Source organism: Nuphar pumila, chromosome 4 (genome assembly GCF_984573655.1).
Source record: "Nuphar pumila chromosome 4, dmNupPumi1.hap1.1, whole genome shotgun sequence".
NCBI classification, from domain to species: Eukaryota; Viridiplantae; Streptophyta; class Magnoliopsida; order Nymphaeales; family Nymphaeaceae; genus Nuphar; species Nuphar pumila.
In genome coordinates this window covers 9,505,512-9,526,253 of record NC_143252.1, presented here as the reverse complement: position 1 = coordinate 9,526,253, position 20,742 = coordinate 9,505,512, and the positions used below count along the sequence as shown (strand labels likewise).

General features: G+C 40.0%; 1 protein-coding gene across 1 annotated transcript; it reads left to right on the top strand.

Annotated features, from left to right (window-relative positions):
* The first annotated feature begins 1,051 nt into the window (after positions 1-1,051).
* On the top strand, positions 1,052-16,582 carry EMB269 (GTP1/OBG family protein). Its single transcript, XM_090002448.1, has 6 exons — positions 1,052-2,121; positions 10,243-10,516; positions 11,663-11,954; positions 14,502-14,661; positions 14,902-15,010; positions 16,059-16,582. Exons 1-6 carry the CDS (start codon positions 1,103-1,105, stop codon positions 16,155-16,157), a joined length of 1,953 nt encoding a protein of 650 aa, XP_089858574.1. The 5' UTR covers positions 1,052-1,102; the 3' UTR covers positions 16,158-16,582.
* Positions 16,583-20,742: the final 4,160 nt, after the last annotated feature.

Below are 20,742 nucleotides of genomic sequence, written 5' to 3'. Positions count from 1 at the left end.
TGGGGGGACACTATCAGTCACGAGGGAGAGAGACACCGGGGATCACCATCGTGAGAGAGGCTGGGGGACACAATCATCCAGGAGGGAAAGAGACATTGGGGGACACCATCGTGAGAGGGTGGAGGACAAGGTGTTCACCCCCACCCCATCTCAAAATCCTGCCCTTCATCCCGGCTTCCATCCCCATTTCACGTTCTCCGATCTTGGTCCAAACGCGATGAGGCAGGGTGGGGCACCGTTTTCCCTCAGTCCATTATCTAAATAAGGATCGAGGAAGGAGTGGGGTGGGAATCAAGACTGGGTTTATCCTCTCCTTCATCCTGGAAAGGGTTTTGATTTTAACTTTCATCCCCGTTTCATGTCCTTCATCCCTGATCCAAACAGGTGAGGCAGAGTGGGGACCCATTTTTCTCTTAATCAATTCGCATCCCTAGAAGGAAAGGAGAGGGTGGTGTATGTTCCCCCTGGAACACGGGGCTGCGTGTTCAGGGGTCCGAATGAGTGCCATGTGGCACTCATTCGGCTGATTATGTACGAAGGAAGATCTTGGGTTTTGCAATATTCCTTCCTCCGTACACAACCAGCCGAATGAGTACCACGTGGCACCCATTCGGACCCCTGAACACGCGGCCCTGTGTTCAGGGGGTAACATACAACCTGCTCGGAAAGAGAGAGGGTGAGAGAGGCACCAGCAGCCGTCATGGAAAGAGGAAGAGAGATGAGGGGTATTTGGTAAATAGTTAACCATGATTAGCATTTGACCGTGGTTAGATGTTAACAGAAGGATGATTTTGTAATAATGGCGAGAAAGGCAGGGACCAATTTACAAAACCTGATAAGGTAAGGACTAATTTGCAAATGGCAATAAGTCAGGGACCAATTTGAATAAAAAACCCTTGTTAGAACAAAGATCAGCTGCATTTTGCAATTATTCAAACGATATGCGAATTCTTGAATTATGATAAAAATGTATTTGCCATTTTAAACTAAAAAAAAATATCTTTGAGTATTGTTTCCAAAAGGACACGTGGCTGGTACCCACCTTGCTTATTGAGTGTGAGATAACGAGGGCGGGAAGGTACCGGCCAATGAGTCTGAGGAAATGGCCTCACTCTCACTCTCCTCCCTCTGCTTCTTCTCTTCCCCCTCTTCTTCCGTCTCCGCGCAGGCTCGCCCTTCCACCAGAAACCCTAGGAAGAGCATCTCAAGAAGCCCTAACCCTAACCCTAACCCTAAGCTAAGGGCCCGTTCGAGGCCCAAGGAAGTGGCCGCGCCGCCCTCTTCCGCCCGCCTTCCCTCCTCCGGCGGTGAAGCCACCACCTGGACCGTCCTCCCTCCGAGGGACGACTTCCTCACGCCGGAATTATCCCTCCCCGGAGAGATTAAGCTCTCCGATTTGTCGACCGTTTCGGATTTCCTCATTTCCGACGACGCGAGGACATTCGGTTCGTCGGCCCAGCCCGACGGGGATTACAGTGGTGATGAAGAAGATCGGCTCTGGAAGGATCTAGGGTTTCGAATTGAGGATGTTGATGATGATGAAAACGAAGACGATGAAAATGATGATGGTGATGGATTTTTTTTGGAGTACGGAGAGGTCGAAGACGATTCCCGCGCCGTTGAGGGCACGGAGGAGAAGGAGAAAGGGGTTCCGGCGGTGATGCGGTGCTTCGACCGGGCGAAGATTTATGTGAAAGCGGGGGATGGTGGGAACGGAGCTGTGGCTTTCAGACGAGAGAAGTATGTTCCTTTAGGTGGCCCGGCCGGAGGGGACGGTGGGCGGGGCGGGAATGTCTACTTGGAAGTGGATGGGTCGATGAATTCTCTGTTGCCGTTCCGGAAGGCTGTTCATTTTAGGGCGGGGAGCGGGAGTAACGGGCAAGGGCGCAATCAGGCTGGTGCAAAAGGCGATGATGTGGTGGTGAAGGTGGCGCCGGGGACTGTGATTAGGGGAGGAGGCAAAAGTGAGGGGGAAGGGAAGGTATTGTTGGAGTTGATGCATCCCGGCCAGCGGGCTTTGCTTCTACCGGGCGGGCGAGGTGGGCGAGGCAATGCGTCGTTCAAATCGGGGACGAATAAGGTTCCCAAAATTGCTGAGAATGGAGAGGAAGGTGCAGAGATGTGAGTATTCATCTCATGCTTCCTTTTTTTTTTCATATTTCATAGGATTTCATTCCTTTTCCTTTTCCTTTTTTTTTGGTGGTTGGTGAAGCATTTATGGTTATAGCACACATGAGATTAAGGATGAAGTTTGTCGAATTCATTTTCTCGGTTAACTTAATCTTTTGGTTGTCTTTCTAGGCTGTAAGAGTGTTGTCTATTTAGACCAGTGCTCCTTTTTTATCAAGGCAGGACGTACCAACTATTGGGTACAATTGATGCATTTTCCGTTTGTTGGTTTTCTAGTTTCTGTCATTGCACGAAAGTGGAAGCACAGTTTTCATTGTTTGATGTGAATTGTGAGTATAAGCATTATTTTCTTGAAACTGTGCTGCTTGATTGGCTGCTCAAGTTGGTTTCTTTTGTAAGCTGTCCATAGCATGTAGTTTTCCATGTGTAGGTGAGCGTTAGCTTGGTTTGCAGTCACATGCATGTATGCGTGAACATGTTGTTGGGGTTAAAACGGACCTACCGGGTCTCCCCATAAGTGTGAATCGATGGAAACAATAAAGCAATGACAATAGAAGAAATAAAACCAACAACGGAAACAAAAACAACACACAACAATTTACGTGGTTTCCTCTCAATTGAGGTATGTCCACGACGACCAGTAGGTCAACAACTTCCACTATCTTCAAACAAAGATTACAGAGTGGCAAAAAAGCATAAGCCTTACAAACACACAAGGTGTAACGAAATGAACAAGCGGATATACCTCACTGAAGAACAAAGAACGAATGATCTGAAGAACCAGCTGTCCTGAAAGAAGTGTAGCAACACTTCTTGCTTTTGTTCACTCCACACCCTTTCGGTGCCCTAAAAGTGTTTCTCACACACACTCTCTCTACTCCTTTCTCATCCATCCCTTATATAGAGGACAAAACTCGCATTAAATGCGGAAGACTAAATGTCTTACACAACTTACGATGCGCCTGAAGTGCTTTATCACAAATTGCTATCCAGCGATACCACAAATCATCATCGACAAATCGCTGAACCTCAAACTCTGAACAACTGAATCGTCATTCAGCAGAGAGGACTTCTACAAATTGCTATCCAGAGAATACTCCAAATCGTCCTCGAGAAGATCAAGAGTCGTGCTTGGAATTCTGCAGTGATACTGAATGTGCATCGAACCAATGGATCCCACAAAGGAGAGAAACCCAACAATTCTCCCCCTTCCCGACTTATGTGGAAGCTTCTTCTATTCCTGCTAGGAATCGACACTTCTCATGCTTGTCCTTGGGCAGTGACTTGGTCAGCATATCTGATGTATTGTCATCAGTATGCACTTTCTCCAGTTGCAACAATTTTTCATTCAAGACATCTCGAATCCAGTGGTATCGAACATCAATATGTTTCGATCTTGAATGAAACGAAGAATTCTTACTCAAATGAATAACACTCTAGCTATCACAGTGAAGAACATACTCTTCTTGCTTCAAGCCCAACTTTTGCAAGAATTTCTTCACCCACAACAATTCCTTACTGGCTTCTATAATGACGATGAACTCAACTTCTATAGTAGAGAGAGTTACACATTTCTGTAATTTTGACTGTCATGCAACTGATCCCCCTGCAAAAGTAATCAAATACCCAGAAGTAGAGTTTCTGCTTTCTACATCACTAGCCATATTAGAATCTGTGAACCCATCAAAAATAGGTTCACCCTTTCCAAAACACAGACTCATCTTCGAAGTGCCCTGAAGATACCTCAGAATCCATTTCACTGCTGCCCAGTGTTCCTTCCCTGGATTTGACAAAAATCGACTAACAACTCCAACAACATGAGCTATGTCTGGTCGAGTACAGACTATAGCATACATCAACGAACCTACTGCCGAAGCATAGGGAATTTTCTGCATCTTGATTCCTTCTTCATCATTTGCAGGACATTGACTTGAGCTAAGTTTGAAATGGCCTGCAAGTGAACAATTAACAGGCTTTGCTTTATCCATGTTGAACCTCTCAAGGACCTTTCTGATATACTTTTCTTGAGATAACCAGATCAGCCCATGTGATCTGTCACGAACGATTCTCATCCTAAGAATCTGCTTTGCTGGACCTAAATTCTTCATGGCAAAGGCCTCACTCAGCTCCAACTTTAACTTGTTTATCCTGCTGATGTTTTGGCTCACAATCAGCATATCATCCATATAAAGCAAGAGAATGATAAAATTACCATCTGAAAATTTCTTCACAAATACACAATGGTCTGTGGAGGTTCTTGAATATCCATGCTCAGTCATAAAAGAATCAAATTTCTTATACCACTGCCTTGGTGCTTGCTTCAATCCATACAAACTCTTCTTCAGCTTGTAGACTAGGTGCTCTTTACCTTTGTCAATGAAACCCTCAAGTTGTTTCATATAAATTTCTTCTTCCAAGTCACCATGCAGAAATGCAGTCTTCACGTCAAGCTGCTCAACCTCCAAATTCATGCTTGCAGCTATACCGAGCACAGTTCGGATGGAGGACATCTTCACAACTGGTGAGAAGATCTCATCAAAATCAACCCCCTTCTTCTGAGCAAAACCTTTCACAACAAGACGTGCCTTGTATCTAGGTTGAGAGTTGTTTCCATCAGTCTTCTGCTTAAAGACCCATTTGTTCTTTATCACCTTCTTCCCTTTAAGTGTCTTTATCAGATCAAATGTGTGATTCTCATGCAATGAATCCATTTCTTCTTTCATTGTCTTAAGCCACTTAGACTTGTTTTCTTCCTCCAAAACTTATTCAAAAGTTTCTGGCTCACCTTGATCTGTAATTATCACATACTCATTTGATGAGCACTTTCTAGATGGTTGTTTCTCTCTAGTAGATCTTCTTATCGGAGTTTGAGGAAGAGGCTCTTGGGGTGTGGGCTCCCCCTCAATGTCTGTCTCATCGTATCCTTCCTCTGCATCATTGTGAGGAGGTGGCATCTCCTCCACGAAATCATGAACAACCGGTGCATTTAGGGGATCTAAATCAACAAGATCACCTGTACTGGACTCTGGTGGCTGAGACTCACCAATGTCTTCAATGATCTGATCTTCCAAGAAGACAACATCTCGACTTCTGACCACCTTCTTATCAACAAGGTCATACAGTCTGTAGCCAAATTCTTCATGTCTATAGCCAAGGAATATGCACTGCTTGACTTTTGGATCAAGCTTGGACCTCTCTTCTTTCGGAACATGAACAAATGCTCTGCAGCCGAACACTCTTAAGTGTCCATAGGAAGGTTCTTTCCCTGTCCAAACTTTCTCTGGAACATCTTCCTTCAAGGGAATAGAAGGAGACAAGTTGATAAGATCAACTGCTGTACTCATTGCCTCACCCCAGAAAGATCTTGGCAATTTAGAGTGTGACAACAAACATCTGACTCTCTCAAGAATGATGTGATTCATTCTCTCAGCAACCCCATTCTGTTGAAGTGTCATCCTCACAGTCTTTTCATGCTTGATGCTATGATTGGTGCAATATTGATCAAATGACCCAATGTATTCGCCACCATTATCCGAGCGAACACACTTCAACTGCCTGCCAGTTTCTCTTTCAGTCATAACCTGAAAGTGCTTAAATACATTTAGAACTTGGTCTTTAATTCTCAGTGTATAAGTCCAGACTTTCCTACAGTGATCATCAATGAAAGTCACAAAGTACAGTGCACCACCAAGTGTCTTGACCTTCAAAGGTCCACACACATCAGAATGTACAAGATCTAGAACATGAGATTTTCTAGATGCAATGCTTCTATGAAAAGAAACTCTATTTTGTTTACCATGGAAGCAATGAACACAAAGTTCCAAAGATGTACCTGCAGCACCCGCCAGGAGCTCTTTCTTGACCAGAACTTGCAGCCCCTTCTCGCTTATATGGCTGAGCCTTTTATGCCATAACTCTGTAGACGAGCCAGTCTCCACAGCATTCACAACACTCTTACGGATCTTCGCTTGCAAAGTGTAAATGAAACATGCCTTTGTTCCTCTTGCTACCACCAATGAGCCTTTGGTTGGCTTCCACCTTCTATCATTGAAGGTGTTGTTGTAGCCCTCATCATCTAACTTTCCAGCAGAAATCAGATTCAGTCAGATGTCTGGTACATGCCTCACATCTTTCAACAACAACTTGCAGCCAACACTAGTTTCTAAGCAAATATCACATATGCCAACGATCTTTGACACATCTTCATTTCCTATTTAGACATTACCGAAATCACCTTGCGAGTACGAAGTGAAGAAATCAGCCCGTGAGGTAACATGAAATGAAGCTCCAGACTCAATCACCTAATCAATCTTCTGACTGATCAAATTTATGCTGGTGCCATCACAGACAACCATGAGCTCTCTATCTGTAACTGCGGCTGTGGCACCCTGCTTTTCTTCTGAGCTTTTCTCTCTGCTCTGCGCTTTGAACTTGAGCTTCCTGCACTCTCGTTTCATATGTCCTTTTTTGTGGCAATAATAACACTCGACATCTTTCTTTGAGCTCGAGTGTGAGTAGCCTGTTGATTTGCCACTGTAGTGCGGAGTCTTGCTCTTACTCCTGCTTCTCCCCCTGTTTTCAATCACAAGCGTCTCGGAGGTAGAAGGACCTGATGACTTTCTCCTGGCCTCTTCATTCAATAGACTGTTGGTAACTTGGCTCATCGTTACCGTTCCATCAGGTGCGGAGTTACTGACTGTGACCATCAAGGTTTCCCAACTCTCAGGAAGGGAATTAAGGAGCAACAAGGCTTGCAACTCATCATCAAAAGCGATTTTCATTGTGGCCAACTGATTCACAATGCTTTTGATCTCATTCAAATGCTCTGCAATAGAGCCACCCTTTTTATACTTGAGGTTCACAAGCTTTCGAAATAGAAAGACCTTATTTATTGCCGTTTTTTTGTCGCAAAGGATTTCTAGTTTGGTCCAAAGATCATGATCCAAAGTTTCTGTGGATATATGATGAAAGACACTGTCATCTATCCATTGCCGAATGAAACCGACCGCCTTTCGATCTAGCTTTCTTCATTCATCATATTTCATCTCTTCTGATTTGCCACTGACACCCTCAATGGGTCTATCCAAATCTTTACAAACCAAGTTGTCTTTTATTTTAGTTTTCCATGTCATCCAGTTTGTGTCATTTAAACTGATCATACACCCGACATTGTTCTCTATGACTTTACACACACAAATATATGAACTAAGACTCTGATACCAGATGTTGGGGTTAAAATGGACGTACCGGGTCTCCCCATAAGTGTGAATCGATGGAAACAATAAAACAATGACATTAGAAGAAATAAAACCAACAGCGGAAACAAAAACAACACACAACGATTTATGTGGTTCCCTCTCAACTGAGGTACGTCCATGGCCAAAAGGCATAAGCCTTACAAACACACAAGGTGTAACGAAATGAACAAGAGGATATACCTCACTGGGGAACAAAGAACGAATGATCGCACACCCTTTCGGTGCCCTTAAAGTGTTTCTCACACACTCTCTCTAATGTTCTGCCTTTTTCGCTCTCTCTACTCCTTTCTCATCCATCCCTTATATAGAGGACAAGACGCACATTAAATGTGGAAGACTAAACGTCTTGCACAACTTACAATGCGCCTGGAGCACCTTATCACAAATTGCTATCCAGCGATACCACAAATCGCTATCCAGCGATAACCACAAATTGCTAACCAGTGATACCACAAATTGTCATCGACAAATCGCTGAACCTCAAACTCTGAACAACTGAATCGTCATTCAACTGAGAGGACTTCTACAAATCGCTATCCAGCGAATACTCCAAATCGTCCTCGAGAAGATCAAGCGTCATGCTTGGAATTCTGCAGTGATACTGAATGTGCATCGAACCAATGGATCCCACAAAGGAGGGAAACCCAACACATGTGAGCGTGCGCTGTGTTAAGTCAGTTTCGTTCTGAATGATGAAGACAATGTAGACCAACATCAAATGCACATAAACACTGCATGTGCGTCTCTAGGCAAAAGAATTGTGGGTACATTTTCCAACATATCGGAAGTATGCAGTATGTTTTCTATTACTGTGCTTAAATACACGACTTGATGGATGTGTACCTCACGATATGCATATTCTCATCAGGGCCCGCATTTTACCGAGAAATCTCACAAGTGGTATCTGCTCCTTGATTTAAATACTTGGCAACAGAGATTTGTGAACATACTCTTATTGCTAAGAGCGTAGCAGCATGAGCATTTTGACCAATGCAATTAGCTTGTTTGATTGAATCCTGCTTGTAGTGGTATCATTCTACAAACATCATTATGTGTGCACGCATGTGTGTGCTCGTGTATGCATGGGTGTGTAACATTGATGCATATGTTCATGTATTTTCTGTGCATGTGTGTGGGCATGTGCATGGGTGCCTGTAAGTACCAACAGTGTTAAAATCAGTTCATAAGTGAATTGTTTTCTCAAAATGGTTTGATTTATTGAATTGAATCAGACCAAATTGAGTCGTTTTAGAAAATGTTTTTAATTGGCAAAGTTTGAGAAAAAAAGAAAAATGTGTAAAAGTGAGCAAAACACATAAAGATTAAAATAAAAATGGATAACACTTAGGAAAATTTGAATAGAGAATAATGTAAAGCTATGTTATACAGAGATTGGTCGAATGGCTTTAGGCTGTCACCTGGGTACAGGTGCGGATGCGGGTAGGGGTAAGGAGGGTATGACACGGCAATTCCAAAAAATGTGGGTATGGTGACACGGCTATATATATATATATATATAAAATATCACATAAATACAAAATAAAAACAAAATAAACTGAATATAATAATAATATATATGCTATATCTAAAATATATATTATATACTGAAAATATAAAGTTATAAGCTGAAAATATAATTATAAATTATAAATTAAATACAAACTTGTATGTACCAAGGGTAAAATGGCGTGTCCGGGTGTCAACGCATGTCGACACAGGGATACGCGTGTCGACGCGGGTACGGAGGGCAAAATGGAGTGTCCGGGTACCATAGGTTTTAGGTGTTTTGATGTTTTTGGTTTCAAGAGCTTGAAGGTTTTAGATTTTACCTTTGAAAATGATAAAATCATGTGGTTTTGCCCCAAATTGATGGAAACAGTTAATCTCTTTTTTTTTTTTACTTTTTTAGCCCTATTAAAAAGAAAGTTGAATGTTAAAAAGAAAGTTGAATGATAAGGGTCAAAAAATGATCAAGGAAATCTCACTTGGTTGGAACTGGCTGATTATGATTTTCTATTCCTGGTTTTCCATACCAGATGATCTATTTGGGGCCAATTTAGGTGGTGGACCAATAGCATCAATTATATGGAAAATCGTGCTAAGTTTGAGGACTCCTGTTTGGGTCCTCATCTTGTTCTAATTGGCTTGTTCAGTCTGATTCACTTAAACTATGACAACATTGTTTTGTGTGAAACCTTAGCGTGTGAAGACAATCTTGTTTGTTCACATTTGTTAATAGGGATGTCAAGGGATTGGATTTGGAAGGGATATATGACTAAATCCGATCCATTTAGTTGTATTTGATAAAGCAAGACCCAATTAATTGTCGGATTTGGATTCAGCTGGCAGTAGTTATACATGTGAATCTGAATACGAACTCAAACTGAATCTAAATCCAATGGGTAATCTGAATCCGATACATATAAAGTATATCCATGAATCCAAGTCCAACAGATAATCTGAATCAGATTACATATAAAATATATCCAGTTTGCAAGTTGTATTTGGATTTAGTGTTTACCTTTCCCTGACTGATCCAACTCTAAAACTGAATAGTTTGGATTCAATAATGCCTATGACCAAGCCAGACCTCACCCATTTACATGTCTATTTCTTGAGATGCCGTGTTTATTTGAAGGATAATTTTAAGTGCTTGTAAGCTATAGTATTGTTAGTCATCTCTCTCAATCCAACTCAGTTCTTCTAAATTTCTTACAAACCTGTAGTGATTGTCCTTTATGTGATATGATTGGAATAGTCAGATGATCCCTTTCAAGTCATTGTTATCTATCTTGTAACTTCTGAAAATCTGTGTCTACTTCAAGCTTCTTATATTATTTATTTTCTTGGTTAGGTGGTTGGATTTGGAGCTAAAGCTGGTTGCCGATGTTGGGATAGTAGGAGCCCCAAATGCTGGAAAGAGCACTCTTCTCAGTGCCATCAGTGCTGCTCAACCAGCCATTGCAAACTATCCTTTTACAACCTTGCTTCCAAACTTGGGCGTAGTCTCATTTGATTATGATTCTACAATTGTTGTTGCTGATCTACCAGGTTTGCTTGAAGGTGCACACCTGGGATATGGCTTAGGTCATGAATTTCTGCGGCACTCTGAAAGATGTTCTGTTCTGGTATACACTAATGCTGATTCTTCTGTCTCTTACACTTCATGAGTCACATTCTATGAATATACAGACTGGTAGATACATGATTCAAGTATGTTGATCATCAAAAATGCTCCCTCCTCCCACATGATATCTTCTTTGATACAAAATGGTCATTCTTCCAAAGATTTTGAACCTATGGGACATAGGTATGGCTCCTGGTATGTGGTACGATATGGCATGGCTGGTACAAATGGGTGTTTTATAAAAGAAAGGTGCAAGAGTGTAACCGTATACCCTACATTTTATAGTATTCCTATATATGGCAGCAACCAAAAGCACTCAGCACCATCAACCAGAACTACTAGCATCGCCACAAGTAGGCTCAGTATAAACAGCTTTGTGTTTCTGTTACGTGTATGCTTTTAAGTTTCTTACTTGCTGCTTTTTGTCTCATTGGGAAAATATAATCTGTTGGAGTCTAGAGAGCAATGTTGAGTGGCTTTTCTCTTTGGTGGTTTTATACTGGTTTACTTGAAAATACATTTGCATTTAATGGCTAAAAGTGTCATTAATTGATAGCCCAATGACTCCGAAACCTCACTGACGTTACTATGTTCTACCACATAATGAGTATGATTGCTATAGAAGAAATGAACCATATGATGAAAATATGGTTTTTTCTCATGCTATTCCTGTCTCATTTCTCTGAGAAAATATCAGTTCATTCTTAGTTGTTAGTGACTGTAGTATACTACTATTTTTTAATTAACGAAATTCACATCTAATTATATTCTGCTTGGTGATTCTTTGTGCTGAATTCCTTAAGATATGGACAATTGGATTTTACCTTTAGACTATGACATTCTTGAAAGCTATCTGATTCTAAAAGAGCCGTCAATAATGCCTATTTGCTGAATAATTGTAAGGCAATATCAAATTTCTTGTTATGATTTTGTGTTTGCAGTTAATTTTCAGCTTTTAGATATTCTAGTTCACTTGCTTATAGTAGAGTTTCCTTAATTTTTCATTAAATCCATTTTTCCTTCACAAAATTGTAATCGATCTTCTGCCTTTAGCTCATAGATGATTGTTTTTGTGTCTTCTGTATAAACTTTCTTCTCAGCATTATAAATGAACTGATGCAGTTTGCTGTTCTGTTTGTTGGTTCAGGTACATGTTGTTGATGGTACTTCAGCGCAGCCAACTTACGAATTTGATGCTACAAGATTGGAATTAGAGTTATTCAGTCCTGCTCTTGCAGAAAAACCTTTTATTGCTGCATTTAACAAAATTGATCTTCCCGAGGTGTCCGAAAGGTGGGTTTCCTTTGAACAAGACTTGTTAGCACGAGGCATCTGTCCCTTTTGCATGAGTGCAAAGAATAGGCAAGGCAGTTATGAAGTGATATGTGCAGCATATGAATTGTTGAAAAAAGCACGACAGTTGAATCCAGAAGTTGAAGGTAATAAAGGTTTTCAAATATGGGTGTCCACATTAATTTGGTCTCCTTGCTCTGAAGCTATGGTAGAATGAAAGTACCCAATAGTGGCGCTATTTGTCCATAATTCTTGAAGTTGTTTTTCTGAGAGTTTCATTGGAGAAATCTTATAAGGATACATTAGAAGAAGGATGAAGACTAACAAAATCAAAGAAAACAGGAAAAGAATAAATTCTCATCAGAATATCATAGATTTCACATTAAACTTGCAATGTATTCATGAGAAGGAAAATAAACATCTCACAAACAATTCAGTTTCTTTGGAGATCATCTCAAAGTCAGTTAAAATTTTATGGTGTATGTCAAACGTCCTTGTGTAGTAGGACAGTGCCAAACTTCCTCAAGTTGTTGACAAACTAGTGTCATTAGGTAGTTTTGGCTTCCTTATGTGGGTTCTATGGCATTTAATGTTGGTCAGAGAGGGTCTATCTTTCTAACAGAAAATTTGTGTGGATGTTCCTACTGCATACTGTATGAAGTTATGAACGAATGCTATCTCACCTACTCAAGCATTTTCAAGTAAATCAGACCATACAGATGGCTACATGATTCATTTTGTAGAAACCATGAAATATTTGGATGTGAAAAACCTTTTCCCTTACATTTATATATTTGGCGACATTGGAATGTTCATTTTTATTCTTGTGTAAAATATCATTTATTTATTGGTTCAAAGTATGGCCTAAATTAAACAAACCATGATAAATCCATCAGTGTGGTTAGATCATATTCACAAATATCAGTATTGACTATATCTCGGCATGGTATAATATCAGAATATTATAGGTTTTCCAATAAATATCGAGAAAATCTTGGGATTTTAAAAATAAAACAAAAAAATAAAAAAAATATTAAGAAAAATAGGAAAAACCACTCTTTCCTTCTTTCCCTTCCTCTTTTTCCTTTTCTTCCCTTTTTTCTTTCCTTCCCTTTCTTTCTTTCTTGCTCTCTTTCCCTACCTCTTTTTCCATTCCTTCCCTTCTTGCTTTCCTTCCCTTCCTTCTTTTCTTCCTTCCCTTCTTCTCTTCCTTCCTTTTTTCTCCCCCTGTCGCAATGCAGCCACCAAGACACCCTTTACATTAAAAGTTAAAACCATAAGGGGTCTTTTAAAAAACTGATACCAAAAGGACCCTTTTTAAAAAACTACTAACGACATATATATCCTTCTTTTCTAAAATCCCGAAATATCCTTACACTATCACTTTTGAAAAAACTCCCAAAATATCTCCATCGTAAACTTGGAGTCCACATTATATTCATGATATTATCGCGATATATATATATATATATATATATATATATATATATATATATGTATGTATGTATATTTTCTTTGTTGGTTCATATCGCCGACCCCAATTGTTTTGGGATGAAGGTGTAGTAGTTGTTGTTGTTGTTGTATATATATATATATACATAAATTGCTGATACTTTCAAAATATCGTGATATTTTTACCTTTAATATTGTTTTTCCATTTTACAACACGATATTTTCAAAATATTGGCGATATGTGTGACTATGGGTTAGATTTACTGAAAAATGCATATTGATATCAAATTTGTGGGTAACCCCCCACCCCACACACATACACACAAATGATACACAAGAGATTGGTATTTCTGCATTCGCTTGTGTTCTTTTTTCCGTCTGTAATCTTTCTTTATTCAATAGCAAAAGAATGACAGTAGGTTGATGTTTGAACCATTGTAAGCTGTAAATTAGATAGCTGATGGTATCTGTAGAACTTTATGGATAAGGCGTATATAAGCCTGCAGCCAATGCTGGTTTTAGTTTAGTCATGTGCTCTCAGATCAAGCAGGCTGTAGACAATTTTGGTGACTGGCTGAGGTTCATGAATGTGGAGCTGAAATCTTTGGAAAACTGGTTGTTAGATCACTAAATTTCATTTTGTGGAGCAACAATAGTGGGGCTACTACAGGCTTTGTAAGCAAATCATCTGTTGAAGATTGTCTAGCAACACTTTTGCTAATCACATACTAAAAGAAATGATGAATAAGTACAACTAGGTAGAGTTTCAGGATTTAATCTTTTTCTCGAATTCTTACTTATAATGATATCGGTAGCTGACATAAGCCATTGGCATGTCAGATGATAATTTGAAAGGTTGAAATACATTATGGATTTGGTTGAAATTTGCTGTAATCTAATTCTGGGCAGTGAAAATTTCATCTGGTTTTTGAAACTTTTGAAAACTAAGACCATAAAACATCAGCTGTGATACCAACAGCCTGACCAATTTTCATATTGTTTATGTAATTGGCTGAAGATCTGTTTTGTCATGTTTGGACTCTTTGTCAGCCCTAGGTTTCTGTTTGTTGTAGGTGTCTGTGTGTGTTGGGGCCGGCTAAATTGATTTGGAACTTCTCTTGGTTTTGTATCTTTCCTCGTGTTTTGAGAACCTCTCTTTGATATATCCGTGGAATTTTCTCCAATCTGGCTTCTTTTGGTGGCATGTTGACCACTTAAGTTCCATTTTCTATTTGTTGCAGGCATTGTAGATTCTGTAGATCTAAATCATGTGGCAGCCATGATCACTAAACAACGTAGTGCTTCCATGAGTGAATTTGATGTCTCTTATCAGAGCAGTTCTAATACATGGCATGTAACTGGAGCTGGGCTGCAACGCTTTATCCAAATGACTAATTGGCAGTAAGCTTTCTGTTTCCTGTTTTCCTTGTATTCAATTGATTCTTTTTCTTTTGGGCACTTCTTTCCTGCTAGGCTCATGCAACTTATACTGCGTTAAATGTGATGGTTGGACCAGTAGAATCTGTAGTATCATTGATACAGTTCTTAGGTTTGAATACTGCCAGGAGTAGTCCCCATCTTGTTTGTCAAATGAAAGAAAATAGATGACTGCTAAAACATTGTCAACTTTTCCTGTTGTAGGTACACAGAATCCGTTAGAAGGTTCCAGCATGTGTTAGAGGCCTCTGGTGTGAACAAAGCCCTCATCAAACAGGGAGTCAAGGAGGGTGACACGGTCATTGTATGCGAGGTATGTTGATCACCCATGATTTATGCAATCTGAGTTCACTATATTGCAAGATACCAACTTGAGAGGATGACATGATCTTAGGGCTGGTAAGTGAACCAAACGGCTTGTGACTGCACAGTTTGGCTCATCACGAACTATATAGCTGGCCGCCACAAGCAGCTTGTTTATCTTAAACAAGTCAAGCCAGAACTCAGGGTACTGTTCGGCTTGGGTGAGCTCATATAAGATATATAAATCTATATGTATGTTTTAAAGATGATATAAAGAGAAGGATGCATGAAAAATATATATGTATCATATGAACTGTTAAAGTGTAATATATAAAATATCTATATTTTTAAGTATAAGATATAAAAAGTATGCATATTCCATGTATAAATAACATGGATTTTTTCACACGAGCTAGATCGTATTCTGCTCGTCTCATACTGCTAAACACGAGCATGAGCTGAGTCACAATCTCAGTCCACTAGTAAACGGGCGTTCATTCCGCTCGTTTACCAGCCCTACATGATCTTGAGGTTTCTGGTTGGTGTTTGGCTTGAACTGATCAAGTCCTTGGTGGCATCAAATACAAAACTGCTAATTTAGGCATCTTCTTCATTGTTGATTGCCATTAAGTGTGATTTTTTTTGTTCAATTTCCGAGCTATGTTATAGTGTCACACTGTTTAGGGTCTGTGTCTAGAGGGACAAGACCGGGCACGTACAAACATTGTTTTTATTATTTTAATATTTTTAATAAAATATATTAACATTTCAATATAAACACATTTTATTGAAATATTAAGAAATTAAACAAATCCATGTCCTCGTGTTCTAGTATGCAAAATACTTTTGAACTCGCATGTCAACCCGTGTTGAGTGTCAGGTTACACACGTATCTTTGCGACATAGCTTCTGAGTTTATTTTTCAGATTAGTTAAACCCATTCCAAAGGGAAATAAGCATGCCATCTTATTTTTTTGTGCAACATTATCCAAGTATTATGATCATTTTTGACTAATCCTCAGAGAGTGGACATTGATGGGTCTTTTTCTCTGCATTAGATGGAGATGGTGTGGCATGATTCTGGTAGCAAGTTTGGCGGTGCGGATAAAGGAAGTGCGCGTTCGGCAGGATCGATTAAATGGCCTCAGTGGAAATAGTTTTCCATGGAAAAAAAACCACATGCTTTCAAACATGTTTCTGGTGATCCAGCTCTAGCAGTGGTCCATGCCATTCTTTGCCTTCAGCGGGTTGCTTGGAGAGCGTTTGATCATAAAACCATGTGGTCTGGGATATACATGGAATCATACTCCTGATATTGTATCAATCTTTTCTCGTTGCAGGTTGCATCTTCAGGAACATATTCGCATGCCAACCATACCTGTTGTTGGTAGCGATGAGATCTTGGGATAGCTCATCCTTACGTGGTACAATTCGCCAAATTGGGGACCGTTTACTTCCCAAAGTTTTTTATATTTACATGGAGAAACCTCCCTACCTAGCCGCTCTGGCTCTGCCTGCTGTACTTACGACCACTGTCCTGGCTGTAATTTATCATTGGTTAATTTAGTAGTTTTGATGGTGCTATTTGTGATGCTTTTTATTTGTACTCATTTTTTTTCTTCTTTTTTAGCTCTTTCATTCCCCCCCCCCCCCCCCCCCCCCCCCGCCTTTTGTAAGTTACGATCTTTTTTTTTGGGATGGGGTTACCTTTGCTACCCTGGTGGGTAAGGTAACTCCCTAGTAAAAAAAACAGTAATATTTTTATTTTTTAATATTGTTTACACATGAGCTTCCAAATGTAATCCACATATTTGGGTTAGTAGAAATCTGCTCTTTGATCATGTTATTCTGACAGGTAAGATTTTTCAGGGGTTGAAAAATCAACGGCTTATAATATACCAAATGTAACAAAATCATCATTTTACGCTGAAAAAATATGATTCAAGAGACAATTCTTAGTATTTTGATCATGCTGAATATCTATCTGGAGTTAGATTTGGTAAAAAGACAAGTATTGGTAGACGCTGTTTTTTCTTCTTTCTTTTTTTCTTTTAACTGTTGCTGCTGCAATCTAGGAAAACTCTTGCCAATGTGTCTTAGGGTATGTTTGAATCAGTTCCCCGCTCAAAATCGATGTGAGGGACGGTGATTTTAACAAACATTGGATGTGGCCACCGTATCCTTAAAAACCTGTTCTTTTGTAACACCCCTCTCTCTGTTACAAAAAGAAGGACGAAGGAACGCGTTTAAAAAAAAACCCGGCAGTTAGGGGGTCACCAATGCCGGGGATGAGGCCGGTGAGGTGATGCGAGTCTAGTGACACTGCGGGTGAGGTTTCTCTTTTTCTTTCTTTCTCTTTTCTTCTTTTTTTCTTCTTCTTCTTCTTTTATTTTGGTTTGAATCAAATTTCTTTTTAGGGTATTTTTTAGGTTTTCATTTGTGAGGGTTTTTTTAAATTAGGGTTTTTTATTTGATTTTCATAGATTGGATTTTTGTTTGATTTTATTGATTAGGGTTCTCTTTTTTGAGTAGGGTTTCTTGTTTTTTATTTAGTTTTCTTTTTCATTGATTAGGATTTTTTCTTCTTCTTCGTTCTTCTCTAATCAAACAAAGGACATTTGTTGGACTTTGGAACAAAAAGAATAGAACTAACAAAACCAATGTTCTGTTCCGTTCTTTTTATTCATTTTGTCCAACCCTGAAAAAGCAATCTAACATACCCTTAGGGCATGTTTGATGCGCAATTCTCAGCGGGGATTTGGACGGAAATCCCGCTGAGAACATAAAAAGCAGGCAAACATTGGACGCGGCGAACAGCGTTCCGCGCATCCGCCGCGTCCATAATAGTATGTAATTTTTGCTCCCCCTCCCCTGTTACAAAAAGAACAGGAACGAAGGGAACTAAAAAAAAATGCATCCCGTTCCTTCTCCGGCGACCATCGCCCGACCCCGTTCCCCCTTCGGCTCACCTCATCGAGCACCCGACTCCGGCCAACCTCCCCTGCGTCCCCTGCCTCTCTGCTCCCTCGATTCGCCGGAACCTCCTGTAAACCCCTCTTTTGCCTCAGGCTCCACCTCACCCGCCTTCTTCCTCGGTTCTCCGGACCACCTGCGCCGGCGGAGCCCCTGCGACCCCCCTTGCAGCTTGGTTTTCGGTTTCGTCACCTCTTTGCTCCCTCTACTCGTCGGAACCTCCTGTAAACCCCCCTTTGCCTCAGGCTCCACCTCGCTCTCCCCCTGCGATCTCCCTCGCCCCCCTTCTTCCTCGGTTTGCTGGACCACCTGCACCGGCGTCTCCCCTGCGACCCCCCTTGCAGCCTGGTTTTCGGTTTTGTCTCCTTTCTCTGGTGCGGAAGGGAATGCCGCTGCTGCCATACTGAGCCCAACCGTCGCCGCCGTTTGCCTCCGGTGGTTTTTCGGTTTTGCCGGGCGTGGGTTTTCTCCCTCTGCTCTCCGTCTTCTTCCACAAGAAATCTGCGCTTCGATTGTGAAAATTGGGATTCAGATTGTGAATAGGTGTTTCTTATGCAAACAATCTGCCAAATCCAATCAGCATCTGTTTATAGATTGTTTCTTTTGTTAAACAATGCCGGGGTTATATTTTTCATAAGTTTGGATGCTCAAGAACTATGCATGGGGATGTGATCACCCTTTTGCAATGGTGGTTCAATAGTGGTGTTCGACCTTCATGGCTGAATCGGTGTTCAAGGCAGTTTTTTCACTTGGTGATTTGGAAAGTTTGGTGTATAAGAAATTCTATTCTTCACAGCTTTAGTGATTATTCTGTTTGAAGGTTTATTAGAGAGATTAGGCAGTGTTGTGAAGAGCATTTACTTGAAGTTGAGCTGGAACGAGGATGAAGAGCAGATGGTGAACTCCTGGGTGAAATTTGGAGTTTTTTCCACTGTCAAGGAGTCTCCTATTAGGCTATGCGTTGATATACATTGTTTCTGTTATGGTGCAGCAGAGTATCAGAAGAACAGCTTATGCTATGCGCGTGCATTCTGGGTTTATCATAGTTGCTGGAGTGTGACAAGTGCTGGAGGATTTGTGGCGGCAGGAGTTTTGTATTTTTTCTGAGATTCTGTGTACAACATTGCGGTGGTAAATGGTTGCAGGTATCGTCTAATAACGGAGTCTGGTTATCTAATTGAAATCGGTGTCAGACGGACAAAGGTATTTACAGTTGAATTTATGGAGGCTACAATTTTTTGCTGATCAGGTTCAGGATTATCAAACCAAATTTGTTGTCATTTGTTGAATTGTCTCCAGTGATGGAGAGCGTAAGCAATGCAAAGATAAACCCCCTGATTGATCTGCTTGTGCGACCATTCAGTAAGGGTGCTGAATGCAAGTGAAGGGGATTTAAGCCCCGCCTGTTAATAAAAAAAAAAAAAAAAAGAAAAGTAGAATCACAACAAAGTAATGGCATATAGTAAATATCAACAACATTGCAATTGATGAATATAAGTGGGGAAATCAATAAAATTGAACTCTTATTACAACTTCACTTTTTTGTGATTTTATCATGGTATAGTCGTGATAAATTCAACAAATTACTTCCAATATTTGTGACATACAATAGATTTGAGCAAAAAATCATCAATTACAATGTTGTACAATAGATTTGAATCTTCCATATTCGGGGCAAAAATCAAATTTCAAATCTATATTCAGGGCAAAAATTCATGATTTTAGATATAATTTCGCAATTGGATCCATATCCGGGCAAAAAACCATAATAAACTTGTTAAAACATGTAAAATAGTGGACGGATTGGGTCATGTGATCCAAAACGAAGTAATTTGATCCATTATCCATGATTGTTCAACTTGTCCGCACATCGTCATCAAACAATGGACATTTAGAACATAACATTTGAGTACGGTCCAAACAATCGTTGGACTTGGAGCAGTTGTTACGGAACGAACAAAACCAATGTTCTGTTCCGTTCTTTTTGTTCATTTTGTCCAACCCTGGACAAGCCATCAAACGTACCCTTATAGTGCCAAAAGGACAATGTTTTGTGACGGGCTTATTGGGTCCTTGAGGGGGCATGTTCGTAAATTCATTCCCCTCAGTCTTGCACTGGTGATTTCTTTCGTTATAAAAAAAAAAAACCATTTTCACTAAGAGAAGATTTTTCTGCTTTTCATTTGGTTTTTTATTAGTTTATATTCAGTTTTCCATGTTTTGCTCTGTGTTGCAGTCTTGGAGCTATTGATTGTATTTTCGGGAAAATAACGTGAATTTATCGGGGCTTTTCAAAGGTTGATATAAGATTTAAAGACATGATGTTTTTTCAAAATATTGCCTATTTTGACAATATCGTATTTTTTATCATGATAGCAATGAAATAAACAATTTTTAATTAGGTTTTTGTGTATTTTTATATATGCCAATAGACTCAATTTTTTCTCAAGATGCCTCATGCCTATGAAAAAGCAGAGTTTTCAACATATTGCGACATTTTTCATCGGTGGCAACTTTTTACTGTTTTCTCGGGAAAGATTTGTGACATTTCTTCCTTGGGATATTATTGTCGGGAAAGTAGACTCTCGGTACTCACAGCCAGAAAAGTAGTTTTCCAATGTTCGCATTTAGACGTCTCCTAGGGAAGGTTTGTACTTTGGAAATTGGGATGTCAATATCTGGCCATAGTTTATTTCTCAGGGTTCGTTATTATTGCGATGTGGAATTTAACAAAAAAATAATAAACTTTTATATTAGATTATCAAAACT

Excerpts from the sequence above, each read along its gene's own strand:
- EMB269 (XM_090002448.1), top strand. The coding sequence starts at position 1,103 with ATGGCCTCACTCTCACTCTCCTCCCTCTGCTTCTTCTCTTCCCCCTCT. Across the intron at positions 11,955-14,501 it reads GTTGAATCCAGAAGTTGAAG|GCATTGTAGATTCTGTAGAT; the intron begins GTAATAAAGGTT and ends TATTTGTTGCAG. Across the intron at positions 14,662-14,901 it reads ATCCAAATGACTAATTGGCA|GTACACAGAATCCGTTAGAA; the intron begins GTAAGCTTTCTG and ends TTCCTGTTGTAG.